Below are 16,251 nucleotides of genomic sequence, written 5' to 3' on the forward strand. Positions count from 1 at the left end.
GAAATGTCTTATACAGCCGATCCTGGATATATTAAGCTCGGATACATTGAATTATTGTGTAATATCGAACAGGTGTAAAATCTTCTTGAAAATTCCATGCAAAAGAATAGTGATGGACTATGCATACAGCGAACTGCCGTTCACCGCCACATTCAATATATCAAAGGCTACACCCCTGCAAGTGCACTTTGCCTAAAGGAGATCCGATCGCTTCTAGCGCCAGTGGAAATATTTAATGCCGACAAATTTAAAATGGGACTGTATTGGCAGATGCTGTAAAACAAGAGATTGACTTTGAAGAGTAGTACATGCCATGGAGCAAAAATAAGCAAGGTGTTTTCAGTTTTGCTAGTTGCGCATATGGATGGATCATGTGAACTGTGGCCATTCATTACCGGTAAAAGCAGATCACCACTCTGCTTCAATAACAGGAAAGGCCTCCCGGTCCGATATGCATTCCAGAAGAAAGCGCGGATGACACATAATCTGTTCACTAGGTGGTGCCAGGCATGGGATGCCGAAGTGGAGGTGCGCCAGGTTTGCCTTCTTGTAAACAAAGGCTATCCACGAACGGCATATTAGGATTCTGTGGGTGGCCAAAATGAATCCGACCCCAACCTCCACTTAGATGGATCTTTGCATCACAGTTTCAATTTAACAAAACCACCGCACACCACATACACACTTCACGGAAATACTCCATTGCGGCAGTGGACTCATTGCTGTGAGATCTGCAGGTCCGTGCTGAACGCATTTCATTCGCGCTCGGAAGGTTAAATGTATTTGGTAAATCACTCGGATGTTTTACAAGTTGAAAGCCACTTTCGAAACCAACAGCGTGTGTGTAGTGTCAGCAGTCACTGACGTAGGGGCAGGAGAAGAAAAGCTAAGAATGAAAGGACATGCCGGCTACGAGGAGTTGGAGCGCTCAGCAGCACGCACGAAGAGCCTCGCGCCGACTTTTTAGTGCGGACAAGAAGCAAGGACGACTGGTTTCAACAGGAAGTCGGTTTCTAAATTCTACACAACAGTCCACTTGGCTCATTGCCCACATATGACTATCGGCCGTTTAAATGGCGTATTGTTGGTATTGTAATGGACAAGCAGCCGAGCACGTTTACACGCTATTCAGAGTACAAGTGCGCTGATGGCGGCGGCACAGCGTGATCAATATATCAAACTATTCATGATCCCCTTTGAGTTCCGATATATCCAAGATAAACTATATGACCATCTATACCAACCCTACAACTGTACCTGTGTGTGCTCTCTACAGAGTTTCGCAAAAGAACAACAAGCGGTACGCAAGTCTCCTCACTGAAACAAATATTCACCTTCAAACACACACGATATGTTTATTAAAGTTAAGCTTGCTTTACATCCCCCCCTCAAGGTTTGGCGCATCTGTTTGGTCAGTTGCTTGGCAAATAAAGTGGGCTTATTCTGCAGACAGTGTAGTATAGTAAAATGGGCAGATCCTGGAGATGATATAATCCATGGTCCCATGGCTTATGCGGTAGAGCCACAGCTCATTGTGCCACTCCCTTCCTAAATGTGTCACTCATGTGTTTGTTCACGCTTTGTCCTTTAGTTGGTTTATACGACTGTCATTCAGAATTGCAGGGGACTTCAAGTAAGCTAATGCTATCTTTGACAAACATTACCAATGGTTTGTACTGGTATTTCTTCTTAAAAGGGATAAAGCTATGCAACAGTGTTGGTGCTTCACTTAAGGGGGACCCCCGCTGTGCGAGCATTATATTTACCAGCACCACACAAACAGACAAAGCTTTTGATGGGAAATGCTGCAACACTGAAGCAACAAAACAGACTGTGGCCCACTACTTGCCTAAAACCCACAGCACAGGCAACTAGGACAATGTGACTAAGCTTAAAAAAAAAAAAAACACATAAACCCAACTCGGTGAGCTTAGAAAGCACAAGTTGGCGATACATAAGCTGGCTTGATGAAATGAACTAGACAGCACAGATATCCAAAGATGATGCTCTGCTCAGCACACATACTATGTTTAATACGTACTAGGTCTTACAAAGGCCAGATGGCTGAAGCTCTGTTTATGGCCCTCTGAAATAACTAAAAATTTTTAACCATTTGTAAAGCAATTAGCCTTCAAGCTAGCCCACCTTTCTTATGTTTTAGTCGCTCTATCCGCTAATAAAAAATATGTTTACTCAACCATACACACAGAGAAAAGGAGGTGAAGCATGTATTTAGATATCTAAAGAGGACTTTGTACATACTGAAAGCTTCCTTACAGCAGACTATTGCCAGCAACAGCTGTATTGCCTTTAATGTTTGGGTGCGTTTGCATTCTTAGGGTACTACACGCACTTCCTGGATTGTGTGTGCATGTTGGTGTGTGTGCATGTCTATCTATCTATATCTATCCAACTATTTTTCCCACCTGCCTCGATCACTGGGTAGTCCAGGATCGAATCAGTAGCGCATCGAGCTGCTGTGCTGAGGGAAAAGGGTTCGAGACCAACCATCGGACCAACTTGGGTCACTGAGTATGTGGCAATGTGTATATATGTGCCACTCCTTCGACGAACCTTTTTCATGCCGACATGGGGCACAGTAGATGCGGGACCGGGCGGGTACCACTGTTAAATGAATTCCTTTGATGCCAACTTAGGTCACTGGGTATGGGCCAGTAGGTGTGTGCCACTCTTCAGTGAACATCTTTGATGCGAACATGATGTAACTAGGTACTGCATTTATTCGATTATAAGGTGAGGGTGCCAGTTGGAGGACCCAAGAAAAAAACCTTAAGTATGCACACTAATATAAGGTGATATACAGTAGCAGACGGATTATTCAGACTCGGCAGGGATTACCCGAAATAATGAATTACTAACATAGCCAAAACGCAAAATGGCGAACATGAAATATGGGGAAAGGGAGCTCCAACATGTGCAGTGCGGGTTACATGTGAATTTTTTCCTTAAAGTGTTACTTCACAGCGGTGCGAATATCGCCTTATACTGTGGCTTCACGGCATAGATATGCGTGCTGCCGTGAAGCCACATCTAAGGCAAAATTTGCACATAAGGCATGGGGTGACTTCGAGGCTGAAGATTCTGGGAAAGAAACCTTGCCTTATATTCGAATAAATACGGTATGCGCCACTGGAAATGTGTCGCTCTACAATGACGAAGGAGATTTCCTAAATTTCTCCGATGCTGAGCGGAATCGAACCGAAGTCACAAGGGTTCCTCAAGGACAGCAACCAGATGCTTTAGCAGGTGGCGCCAGCAATGCGTAGGTATGTGCCACTTTTCAGTTAACGTCTTTCGTGCCAAAGCTTTAGTGAGCTGCACCATGAATGCACGGGGTATGTGCCGCTCTTCTACGAGCCTCTCTCCAACTTGAATCACTGACTATGTACCACTGGATGTGTGGCAAGCAGGGCAACAATTCTCAATGTCTGCAGCCACTGGCGCATCATGCTTCTCGTCTCGGAGGCCATGCCTGGACTCCTCAGCAGTGCTACTAGATGGTGAAGCGAGTCCAAAAAGGAGTGAAAGAAAATCCCGCTTGCTGCACGATGCGTTTCTAAGCTTTTGCATGCACCAGTGTGCCATGCATTTCAGAGGCCATACACAGGTGGCACTTGGTTCAATGCTAAGTGCGTTAGCGCCGACATTCAATGTCGGATGGCTTCGGCCAAACATTTGTAATGGGATGCACACATCACGGCAAGCAGCAGTAAAAGTGGTGTGAATAAAGCAGAAAAGAATGCGCCAAGTGAACTTTAGAAATGGCGCACACGAGCAGGTTAGCAAGCCTGAAAAATAGTGCCAGTAATATGTTGTCGACAGTATTTACAAACTTCGGGTTCGCAATTTAAAAACTTCCAGTTGCAGCATAGAAACAAGTGCAACTTAAACCTGAACGACTCACTGATAAATTATTTTATCACTGAACGATCGTGCACTCAACGCATGCTCCGAACTAGCGTTTAGTACAATGTCTACACTTAGAACACAAGTGCTTCTTACGTATTTTGCCCATCTGTACGAGAAAAATGTTTTGGAGGAGGTAGTGTTGCCCTTACCTTATCACGAACGAGTGCAGTGGATAGGCAGGATTGGGGCGCACAAGCAGGGGCACGTAGACCTTGGACCGCGGGTAGACTGGGCCCTGGGGCACCAGCAGGCACACCACGCCGTCACCACCACTCAGCTCCTCGTAGCTGCCATGTGCCACAGAGAGCAGAAGCCGCCCCAAGGAGAGGCCCGCACCACTTCCCGGCACCGACGCTGCCGATAGTCGCAGTGACTGACCCTGACATTCCTGAGAGACGCTGCTCCGCACCAGTGCATACCTGAGTAAAAAATTAAAGCGAGAAAATAAATGCATGCTGCAGTGCCATGGCGATGTGTTCCTAATAAGAGATGGCAGTGCCTGACTTCTTTGCTACAAAAAGAACCACTAGTGACTGGGATAAAAGAACTAGACAGGTCATTAATGACAGCAATGAAAATTTTAACTGGCATATTGTATGACATTCCTTTTTGTCCCTGTCTGTTCAGCAACTTATGCTGCTTTCTCTTGAAGACAATGTCTACCTTAGCGAGCTAACCCCGCTTCTGCATATCAGGTATCTGGGTGTTCAGACTTTTTTTCGAGGGCCTGTCCTGAAGATAGTGGAGTCAAAGATGTTTAAACAGTCCAACGCTTCTCCTACTCCCCTCATTCGAGGTTTGTTGCGATAGAGGGCTGTGCACAGCGACTCTGCCCCATTCTCTTCCCCAACTTGCTCAGGAGGACATTGTCTTTGATCGACTTAAACTACAGGTTGAATCGCCTTTCAACTTTTTTTGACATGACACATCATTATCAACTCGACCAAATGACTACACCTCCTGCTCTAGTGCCTTCTCTTATGGTATTGTGCTTATCTTACACTATATCAGTCTAAGCTACTTCATTTTTATTAGCAATTCATTTTTACATTTCCAAACTGCTTACAAATCACAAATGTATGGTCGCATGAATGATCTGCACTTTTGTCAATGCTACACATCCAGACCTTTGCCCTTCACAAATTGTAGCTCCAGCAAATGATGTCAAATCTTGAGGATGAGTTTACAAGGCAAAATATTCAGTTCACAAGTAAGGCTTCAATGACAGCATACACTGATCTCAAAGCTGTACAATGCATGAAATGTTTTCAGTTGTGTATGCTGCTTTCTTCTATCAAAGGCCATTGAATTGTGTCAAAGTTACTGGCTGCCACAAAAAACAGGTTCGACGAACTATTGTGCAGAGATCATAGCCAGTAACAACAATTTACCCGAGTTTTGCTCTCAAGAATCGCGCTAGAGTGAAAAGTGGAAATAAAAGCGCAACTTGTAGAACTTACTAGGAAAACTTCATTCATGTAAACATATATATTTAGCTCTGAGGAGACAATAGATAAATTGAACTCATCATGTAGGTCTCCACTATGGTTACTTAATCCTTTATGGCCAACTTTCTTGCAAGTGCCTTGTTGCAAAAGAAACTTTGCTTCCCAACAGACATGTTCAATGAATTGCGAGGCATACTTCAAAGAGCTTTACGGAAAGCAAAAATACCTCTTCATTCATTCTTAATCCTTGAAGAAAGCACTCTGCTTCCCAGACCCCTGTTACCATTAGGTTTATAGAAAACTGGCTTTTCACGTAAGCTCTGAGCTGATATTACCTTTACGATGTCTCTCTTGCCTAGTTTTAATTTTATGTGTGGCACATCGCAGCTCTAGTTCCTCTTGCACCACCGAACTCACTTAACACATTTAAATGCGTATACAAGAAGCTGGGTATACACAACATTTCTGATATCAGCCATGTGTAAAGTTTGTATGGCTGAAATGCAAAAACACCCATGTACTTAGATTAGGTGCACGTTAAAGAACTCTAGGTGGTCAAAATTTTCGGAGTCCCCCACTACAGCGTGCCTCATAATCAGACTGTGGTTTTGGCACGTGGTCAGGTCTTGGCCGCGCTCCTGACGGGATGGCGAGAGCACTTCACCATGCTCCAACCCGAAGCACAGTGCTGGGAATGAACCAGGTGAATCTGTTCCAAATGCCCGATTTCAATTGGCCAAATGCTTCACCAGAGTACTTGAAAGCAACCAGCCGAATATACGAACACCGACATCACAGACTGATGCACGATGTTGGTTAACCAAGCTGCCCATGAACAGTGGAAGCTGCACAAAACCCGCATGGCCACTGACCGGAGGGCGATAGTGGGCCGGTGCGCCTTATGAGCAGTGGCCCACAGGGGGGGCCACCATGCGGCCGGTAGGGTGAGCTCGGCCAGGCAGGCCCCATCCCGGTTGGGCTGGCACACGCTCACCAGCTGCTCAGAGCCCAGTTGGGCATACAGGGCCACGCACACTGACGGCCCACCCACCTGCAGCACACATAACATCCAACATCAGTGGCGATATCAATTCAATGTTCCTCAACCAAATGTTAACACAGCACAATGCTCAACTTTGTGCAGGTATGTCCTGTGAGGGAACTACAATGTGCATTAATTTCGACTGTATTTACAGATAATATTGACCCTATAATGCTTAACACATTTATGCTATGCCGAGTTTCATACCTCAAAATTCGTATTTAGGCAAAGGAAACAACACAAATTATATTGTGTTTTCGATATGATGAAGAAAGTTTTCAGTTGTAGATAACTGAGCAAACCAATTACTAATTATTTAATTACTGTCATAAGTTTTTACTCAAATGACATTTCATTTTTTTTAAGCTGAAGTACTTCCCATGGCTAGAAATAAAGGTGAGCCAGTTGTAATTTTCCTTGATATGAAACTATGTTTGGGCACTACAAAATTAAGCTCCGACTTGGGCTACTGCTTTTTTTTTTGCTATACGAACAATACTAATTAGAGTCAGAACCACTGTCAATGAAACATTCAATATTTTACACCTAAATCTTTCTTGCTACCAGGTGCTCACACACAAATGAAAACTTTGGCAAGATGTGCTTTCATGAAAAAATTATCAAACATTCTTGGACAGCATAGGGAACGAACAACAGGTAGGCTATTTCGCTGAAGCATACCTACTCATAAGAGACTCTCACAACACACCACTTATGTATTAACATAGTAAATATCACTGAATGGATTCGGAGAGCGCCTCAAGGAATATTTTCTCTTGTGAGTAAAAGCACTATTAGTACGCCATAAAGTGACACATATACTACCTTATGGAACATCACAGCGCTTTCCTAGGTTTTAAATATTAGGAAGTGTAAGATCAGATAAACCATGCATATGCTCTGCCGATTTTTTGAAACATCTCATAGCCATGGGGCTATGCTGTTCCCGGCCACTGGTAATGCGCTGGTCCTGCAATATCACAACTGGTCCTTGTGAATTCAATGTGCCGCTCCATTCCTTCCTCAAAGGATTCAGAAACATGCCACCACATCACTACAGTCACCCTTACGTATGGAAAAAAAAAACACTGTTGCATTGCGCTGACGTAGCAGAACTATATTAGGGAGTTTTAGAATAGGGGCCCCAATATTTTGGGGCCCCAAAGAGCTTTGCGGGTGTTAGCGTTGGGGCACGCAGGAGTGAAGAGTTTTAGAATAGGGCTTTGCGTTTGCAGATAGCGTCTTGCGCTGACAGCGCCACTACGGCGTCTAAAAAAACGATTAAAAATAATTAAATAAAATATACCATCTTATGATATGAATAGTAATTTTGACTTGCGTGTATTCGCGTTTAATTACAATTTAGAGGTTATTCTTCAAGCAGCAAACAATTACTTGTGCTTAGTTTGGAGCAACAAAACCACCTTTACGTGCCTTCACCAGCCAAGCTTAGCCGTGTTAGGCCTACGAGCCGTAAAATCCACACTCGAATTCGGAATCAGCAGCGTCGAATGAATCAATCTTGATAACACACGCTAGTTGAGAGAAAGCGATAACTGCAGTCACTTCTCCTAGCTTGCGAACTTCACGCATTACCGCGAATCGAACCCAGTTTGGTGCTAGGTTAGAGCCGTCGCTTCGATGGGTGCCGCCATGTTTGTTGACGCAAAGCTTTTGGGAACGCTATTTGAGCTCCCGCTAAATCGGTGAAATAGCGTTCCCAACGCAAAACCCAAACGCAGTTTGCGTCTCGCGCATGCGCAGTGGCTTCGACGCTATTTCTTTGGGGCCCCAAAACGTTTGGGGCCCCTATTCTAAAACTCTCTATTAATGTGCCGAGCACGTCTTGCGAACATTGCTACAGGCCGCAAGGAAGGATGGATGGATGGCTGCTATGAGTGTCGCCTTTGAAACGTGGTGGTGGGTTGTGTCACCAAGCTCTTGTTCTTATTTTGCCTAATGTCCTACTTATAGTTAAAAAAAAAAAGAAGTACATAAACACAAAGAATTCCCAGCACAAACTTTCTGAACCACTACATTGGTTTTGTATGCCTCCGTTGTTTGTCGTCTCCCTATTTTTCTGCCACCAAACGTCCAATCGCCTCTTACTAATCTCTACTGTGGACTTGTTTACTTTCCCCCTGCTATACCAGAACCCAAGATTGCCGACCGCCACGCCACCGCTGTGCCACCTGTACGCAGCATGGCAAATCGGGGACAAGAGAGATTGTTTGGTCTGTCCAGGTTGATATGGGCTGATTTTACCTTTTATTCATGCATTTTTATTCCGCGCTGTATATTGGGGTCTGCGTGTTGAATCTGCAACTATCGGCTACGTCCTGTATTTGTTTCGTGTTCCATTGGCACGAGACTGTATCCTTTGCTTGGTGCAGTTGATGCTTCTTGTTGCGTTCTCCTCTATATAGCTTGATATTTCTTAATTCTGTCATAGATTTGTGCACTGTCATTAATTTCTGCGCTGTCATAAGTAATCGAATCAATTGATGCGGCCACTGTTACGAAATTCATGAATTGAGAGATCAATGATATGATGCTCCTTCGAACATGAGATCGCTCATAATCTTAAACAAGTGCTTTTGTTTCTACAGATATTAAGTGGCATAGTTGTTGTTTGTTGATATCTCAGTCTTTAGAAAGTGCTGAAGGCTTAAATGAAAACTGCATCCCAGCTGTAACATATGCGTCCAAGGCAGCTAACCGAACGAAGTTCTGGTGCTTTACGAGTCCAAATCATGATCTGATTACGAGGCACACCATAGTGAGGAGCTACGAATTAAATTTTTGTCTTCCGCTCTCATTAGAATGTGGCACCCACGGCCAGAATTGAACTTACGACCTCATACTTAGCAGTGCAACACCGAGCTACTGTGGCGAGCAGAGACGGCTATTTACAGCCTGCAGGAAGTGGCTCTCACAAACAAATGTAAGGCTGTGAATTCCACTTGCAATACCGCCCATCGTTCAGCACAGACAAATTCCAGGGTGGTTGCAAGGAAAGAAGCATTCGTACATGTGCATATAGCATCTTTCTGCGTCTTCTCTTATTGCACGCACTTCTCTAGATTATTTGGTAAAAACGTTGTGAGCCAAAACGTTATAATTAGTGCTTGTTTGCACCTCTCTTAGGTCTGTGGCTGTATGTTCTAACAACCTATTTAATTTCCCAATCTCCTTTCTTTATCCACCACGCTGAGTGTACTGTGCAGGTGATAACTGTGGGGGAGTCATTGTCCAAGCGCATAACGAGCGGCAAAATGAATCGCATGTGAAGTGCACCATGATAAAACGCACACCGTTGGACAACATGCCTGGAGCAAAACTAGCAGTCTTACGTTACCAATGTTTGAAAAGTGTTGCTTTTCTGCTGGGTTAGCAATTCTGTGCCCCCTATATCAGAAACAAATGCACAGCTGATGTTGCTATTTCGGGCATGTCGGTTCGTCACACAGTTATACAGCAAGCTCCCCAAGATACCCATCGCGCTGGTCCGCGAAAAATGGCAGATGCCATGGCCGGTCGGTGAACGCCGCAGCCGGTTTCAGTGTTTGAAGCGGTTTCTTTGAGTTTTCGCATAACAGAATTATGTTTTCTCGTATAGTCAAATTACAATCGGAAAGATATCATGTCTGTAAGTTGTGTGAAAGTCGTTGTTTACCATTTTTCTACGTATTTTAGCTTGAGAAATTTAATTAGCTCAGTCAATTCCATGCATAATGTGGAAGGCCTGGGGATACGTTGTTCGAAAATTTTTTTGTCGATGTGATTGCTGACGCCAGATTTTCTGCGACACGGGCTTGTTATCACTGACGTAGTGGCGCACATTAACTGCATATTTAAAACAGGCGTTATGCCCAACGAATTAACACACTGTAAAAGAACTTCTATATTCAAAAATAGGCTCTCTACTTTTCCTCGTGTACAATAATGATGTTCCTCACTGTTTAGCCAGTACTTCATCTATACTATATGCTGACAACAACAATGCATTTGCTTATAGACAATGCATATAGCCTTCGCTATATAGCGTATAGCCTTAGCTACATATATAGAATATGTGTAGCATATAGCTATATATGTAGCTAAGGCTATATGCTATATAGCGAAGGCTATATATAGCATATATGTAGTATATAGCTACGCATATGCAATGTGTAGCAACTAAATAATGCAGCAAGTCAATGCTGGGCAAGAGACATATTTTACTGATAGCTAGGCACTGTCACACGGGTCTGGGGTAAGCACTAAGGGCATATGTGGACTGAATCATCGAATATAATAGCAACATCGGCTACATGTCAGCTATCGTACAGTGCATTTTCTTTTCGCATGTTTTCACCACATAAATAATTATATTTTAGGAGCACAAACAACAAATCCTAGCCCTGCACCTCTGTTATCCTTGCTGTAGTTGCCGGACAGCTGCCCCACTTGTCCCGTCTCTGATCCCCAAATACACCACTATGTCACCTTCAGTGGTGCCCCTATAGGCAACGCTCACCACATTTAGAATGGTTAACATTGAAGTACTGTTACTGTAAATAGTCTTTCTTTTTTCAATTGTAATGTATTATGTTTCCTACATATGTCTGAGTCAAGCCGCCACATTTATGGGTATGTTGCAGAGCATTGTGCCAGCCAATCGTAGCTGGTGAGGCAGTTATAACTGCTGGTAACGCAAGTGCATTCTTTAGGCGCCATCATTCTTCAGTGCTGTAGCACCACTGGAGTGGCTGAGAGGTAAAACGTTCAACTGACACACTATCCAGACATACTATGAAGACAATACACACAATAGTGCACCAGCGATTGCATGACTGCTTTGCAGTATGGGACTCTGGTGACATCAAAATGACCAGGGGAGTGAGCTCACAACAGCTACTGCCGTAAAATAATGAGTCAAATGACAAGCAACTTTTAATTCACTTAGACATCTGTTATTTCAGTTCACTCAACAACAGTCCTGCAAGGCATGTTGTGAAAATAAAGTCAGAAGCGAGTTATTGAGTGCTTCGTTTGGTGCCAAGCATCAGCACTACTCATGGCGAAAATTTAAAAAAACATGAGGGATGATGATGGGTACGTACATATGAAAATAATAAATCTTGCCACTGATCATAATACTACAAAACTTGTGTTTATAGACCACAAAATACAGTCCAGGTGCTAAGCAGCAAGCTCAGACAGGATTTGATTAGCATGAAGGATGCTCTGCTCCAGTGCAGGTTTCCTAGTGTTGTTAACACTTTTCAACATACCATGCACAGATTGCAAATCATACTACATCAGTGAGGCCAGAACTCCATATTTTAGATGGTTAAAGCAACATCAGAATTACACCAAGGCAAGAAACACATTAACAAACACCTTAGCAGACTACGTATTGATGTCAATGAGAAAGAAGAGGAACTGAGGGGCTCAATTTTATTGTTGGACCCAACCACATAAAGCCAAGGACAGCATAAGCGAAATGACCTGTGGTTTTTATTGAAATGAAAAAAAAAATGATAACGTAAAGGGAAATGAAAATGAATGAAAAAGCAACTTGGCACCAGTGGCCATTGTTTCAGGACCAACTAAGGGTCGTCCAGAGGGCCCATGATGTCGCTGAAAGGCTCGGCCTGACAGTGCCAACGTGGGAGCGGCCCGCCTTGATTTGAGAAGTCAAGCCTCCGGACCTCATTTCAATAAATGTTCTCACACACACACACCAGCGGGAGCCAAACCCACATCTTTCATATTACACATATGATGCTCCATCAATCGAGTTACTTTGTGTACTGACTGATCTGATTTGTGTATATGGACATGAGCTGACAGACCATGGGCTGGGATCACACAAGAATTTTGGCAACAGGCCTAAATGTATGATCACGTCAAATAGCAGGCGCTTAAACGTAGCCCAATTTCAGAGTTTGCGGCTACATACTCGAGCTACCATGATTGTATTAGATAAGCATTTAGCTGTTTTCTGGTTAAAATTTTGCTTAGACATTACGACACATAAAATAGCCATGTCCAAGTATAGCGGCTTGAGCAAAACATAAAAGAGAAATACCATTTAGTTTTTCTAGAAAGATGTAGTTTTCTTTAACTGTGTTCTTAACAAGCGTAAATACAGAAAACTAAATTGCCAAAATGTTTCAGCCTATCGTGGAAATAATCTCATTGGAGTTTTTACTAAAGCGAGCCTACTGTGTGCAACTCACCTCTGAACCAGTGTGGAAGAGGATGCGTAACGTCGGCTGGTCCCTGCGAGGCGCCGGGGTCACCAGGTGGGCCGTCACGTCACCCATGGGCTCGGGCCCATCCGAGGTGCTGCTCTGGTTCCCCACCGAGGTTAGCGGGCTGGCTGCGTACACAGTCTGACGCACTGAGAACGGCCCAAACTGTGCCACTACCGTCATGCGGCTCGAGAAAGTGAGTGCAAAGCGTCGCGAGGGCTCGGCTGACGATGCCTCCACTCCCCCTGGCTCATCTGGTGAGCTCAAGAAGAACGCCCCCGTCGCATCCCCGGGGTCCAGCACCACTTCGACACTGGCTGCCCACAGGACCCGCACTGCGAGAAATGGTGTAGGAAGATTAGCCGTGCCATCAGCTACAAGCTCCACATATATTTAGGAAACAATCATGATACGCATATAGTCGAGGACAAACATGTCCAAGGAGATGCAAGGGCTTTATAAATGAATTTGTAAAGCCACTTGTTGAAGTTAGTGCTTATGTGTAGAGTCATTTGTGCCACATGGAAGTCTTTGGCGCAAATAGCTCAACAAATCACCTTATGAACATTTGTTGAAGCTAATGCCCGAGTGTGGCCGCTTCGTTTTGCTTGAGTCTTCTATTGCGCTTGAATGTCTTTTACAGACAAGGCTGAACCAATATACTAGAACATGAAACCAAGCTAAAAAAGACATAGATAAGAATGACATCACATGCAAGCAATATCAAGAACATTTTAGTAATCTTCCCTACCAAGAGCTAGGGAAGATTAACTTGGATGAATCAGTGTATTCCAGGTGAACTGTGTGTAATGGTGGATGTAATTAAAGACAACAAAGAAATCTATTCCTGAAGTTAACAACATGCTTTGTGAAAGTGGCCTACTTCCCACTATGTCAAATAACTGACACACGAAGGTTAGAGTGCCAGTCAATGCACGTTGCCATCAGATTCCCCATAATTTAATCACATAAAGTAATCATCACATAAGATAGCTAGCTCTTTGAATGCTGGTTGTTGTTATTTCCCTAGTGGCACAGATAATAAATTTGTCCGATATGCAGACAGAAATATGAAAGAAAACAAGAAATGCATACGACACAAAATATCCTGAAGGCGACATAGATATATAGTTTATAGAGACGTAAAACATTTGCTTTACTGGGTAATTTTGTGGCATTCAGAGATTTAATTAATCCTATATTCAACAGACCTAAGGGAAAGGGTAGGGATAATACATCTTATTTATGCGTGGTATGGTTAAGTGGAGTTGGTAAAGTGCTAGTGTGCCAGGTACGAACTATAGGATGATCTGTGCCATATATGCGTCACTTTTCTGGGGCAGCTGTTAAAACCTCAATACTAACTGCAATTGCAGGGTTCATCTGACCAATCGTTCTGCCCAACCTCTACGAGAGGCTACACTGAATGCATGTATAAGGTTAGGTAATGATGAAATAGTTCCACTGAACATGCTTGTATATGTGTGATCTAAGACAGTGAGAACACAATTGTCCATAATGGCTGGGAACTACTATACCTATTCTTTACATGAATACACCATTCTACATCTGTTGCAATGTAATTAAAGGGTAATCCTTGTATACTCTCAAATTCTTTGCAAGCACATCATGCATGATAAATTGCTGTTCTGTCATTCAATTCCACAAACAATATATTTCGATTCCTGCGGTGCGCATTACATATGAAGTGCGTGTTATCATCGTTGGACAGCCTCCAGGAATAACCAGCAGAAACAAACTGTTGCCGGACGGGTGACATGGGTTTGAACAATTAAACCAGCCGAAATGCATCGAGTTACTCTGACCTATCACACAAATTATCTCTCGGGTGATTACATTCACGTATCATGAACGTGCGTCACTTTATTGTAAGCATACGGATCGAGTCATTAGAAGCTCATGCACGCACCGCACCCACAGCGCAGGGCGACCAAAACGCACGGCTCGACCTCCTCTCAATCGCGTCGCGATTTCGAAGCGCACGGCTAATAGCCGCGGGATAGATCGCCTCTCTTCACAAAGGGCAACCGGACAGCTGCTCCAAATTGCTCTAGCCAGGGCCCACCACGGCGAGCCGACGGGCCAGCGCAATAAAGCCATAAATCCTCTCTCATCGGAGACGCGCGCGCGCGCGAGTTGATGGTCCCGCAAACGGGCTCCGCCACTACGCACGTCCTCCTCTCTCTTCCCTTTAAAAATGGCCACCCTATTTTTGGGAACCCAAAGAAGGAAAAAACGCGTCGCGCTCGCCCCTCCTAACCACGTTGACAGGGTCGGCAGCGACGCCGGTCCGCGATGTCGACGAATGTCACGCACCGCGCCCAACCCAAAGACAGAGCTCGCCCGGCTACGTGTTTGTTTGCGTTGCAATCTCCCGGCGACCGCGCGCACGATCCAAAGGTGTCACACTCGCTTCCATCGCTGTCTCAGTTTGTAGCTTAGCTTACACGCGAAACCACAAGTTAGCAGGAAGCAGACGGATACGGCAAGCTTGAAGGAAGAGCCGGTTGTTATGATCGTTAACGGGCGCGCATAGCGCGCGCGCCGGACTGCAATGGAAGGCCACGCGCGCGGCGAAAAAGCACATGTCAAAAGCAAAACACCGCTCGAAAATGGCAAGCCGCGATCGAAGGCGATCGTCTCCTACGCCGGCCTTGGATCGCCATGCATCAAGAATTAAGGAGTTCGGGGCGAATGCGGTGACTTGTACGATGTCTTGAGAACGGGGTGTACACCTCGCAATAAAAGCACGCCGAAACGGCATGCCAGTCACGTCGTTGCGGCGCGGGCACCGGAGAATCGGCACCTGCCGTTTCCGTACGTCAGACGTCTACACGTACGGGCGCCGCTTGTATGCGTAATATCTAGATTCTGGGTTTGCCGTTGTCGCTGGGTGCCCGTGACGTTCATCTTCTTTCTGCCGAACGAGGCAACGACGTTTCCTGCGCGCGCGCGTCCCGAGAAACGCCCATACAAACAACGAACGCAGTGTCACGCAAAACAAGGCCGCACTGCCTCCCGCGTCAGTCTGGAGGCAACGCCAGAACGCTAATTAGCTCTCGGTCGGCACTCACCGGCACAGAATATCCACACCAGGTCTTTCCAGTGTTTCATGTCTGCAGGTTCCGTCGGCGAGCACCTTCGCTAAAGATCCATTTCTAGCGTGAACATACAAAAGAGAGCCCTTTTATCGACTGGGCGTCCGCCATCGTGCGCAGATGAGCGTCTGCATCGGCTTTCCCACAATGCACTCGAGCATCCAGCAGCATCCTTCGGGCGAGTGCCGCTTCCGCGCGTCGCCCCTTCCCATTGCAACACACTCCGCTCGACCGACGCCGCGATGTCCTTACGGTGGGACGAAACGGAACAAAATCCAGCAAACCGAGTAGTTCCAAGGCTCACCGCTATGCGCAAATCGACGGGATTATAGGGACTGGCGCTACTTGCCAACAGAAGTAGCATAAGTGTCGACAAGCAGCGCTTTACCTTGTCAAACTTGCTTGTAGTGGCGAGTTTTGGAACTAAACATTACCATCGCGCTTGGTTGTGCGCCAGTGGAAGCGCACAA

At 45.0% G+C, this 16,251-nt stretch overlaps 1 protein-coding gene across 1 annotated transcript in view; it reads right to left on the minus strand.

Annotated features, from left to right (window-relative positions):
• dtn (transmembrane protein 132C dtn) overlaps positions 1-16,000 on the minus strand; it is a 68,696-nt gene extending 52,696 nt beyond the window's left edge. Inside the window, exons 1-4 of the mRNA XM_050172885.3 lie at positions 15,758-16,000; positions 12,648-12,997; positions 6,251-6,429; positions 4,080-4,349 (exon numbers count right to left, since the gene is read on the minus strand). Of these exons, the coding sequence (XP_050028842.1) occupies positions 4,080-4,349; positions 6,251-6,429; positions 12,648-12,997; positions 15,758-15,797 (839 nt within the window). The 5' untranslated portion in view covers positions 15,798-16,000. The remainder of the gene's footprint in view (positions 1-4,079; positions 4,350-6,250; positions 6,430-12,647; positions 12,998-15,757) is intronic.
• Between the last annotated feature and the right edge of the window lie 251 nt (positions 16,001-16,251).

This window comes from Dermacentor andersoni, chromosome 3 (assembly GCF_023375885.2).
Source record: "Dermacentor andersoni chromosome 3, qqDerAnde1_hic_scaffold, whole genome shotgun sequence".
In the NCBI taxonomy this organism is placed as follows: Eukaryota; Metazoa; Arthropoda; class Arachnida; order Ixodida; family Ixodidae; genus Dermacentor; species Dermacentor andersoni.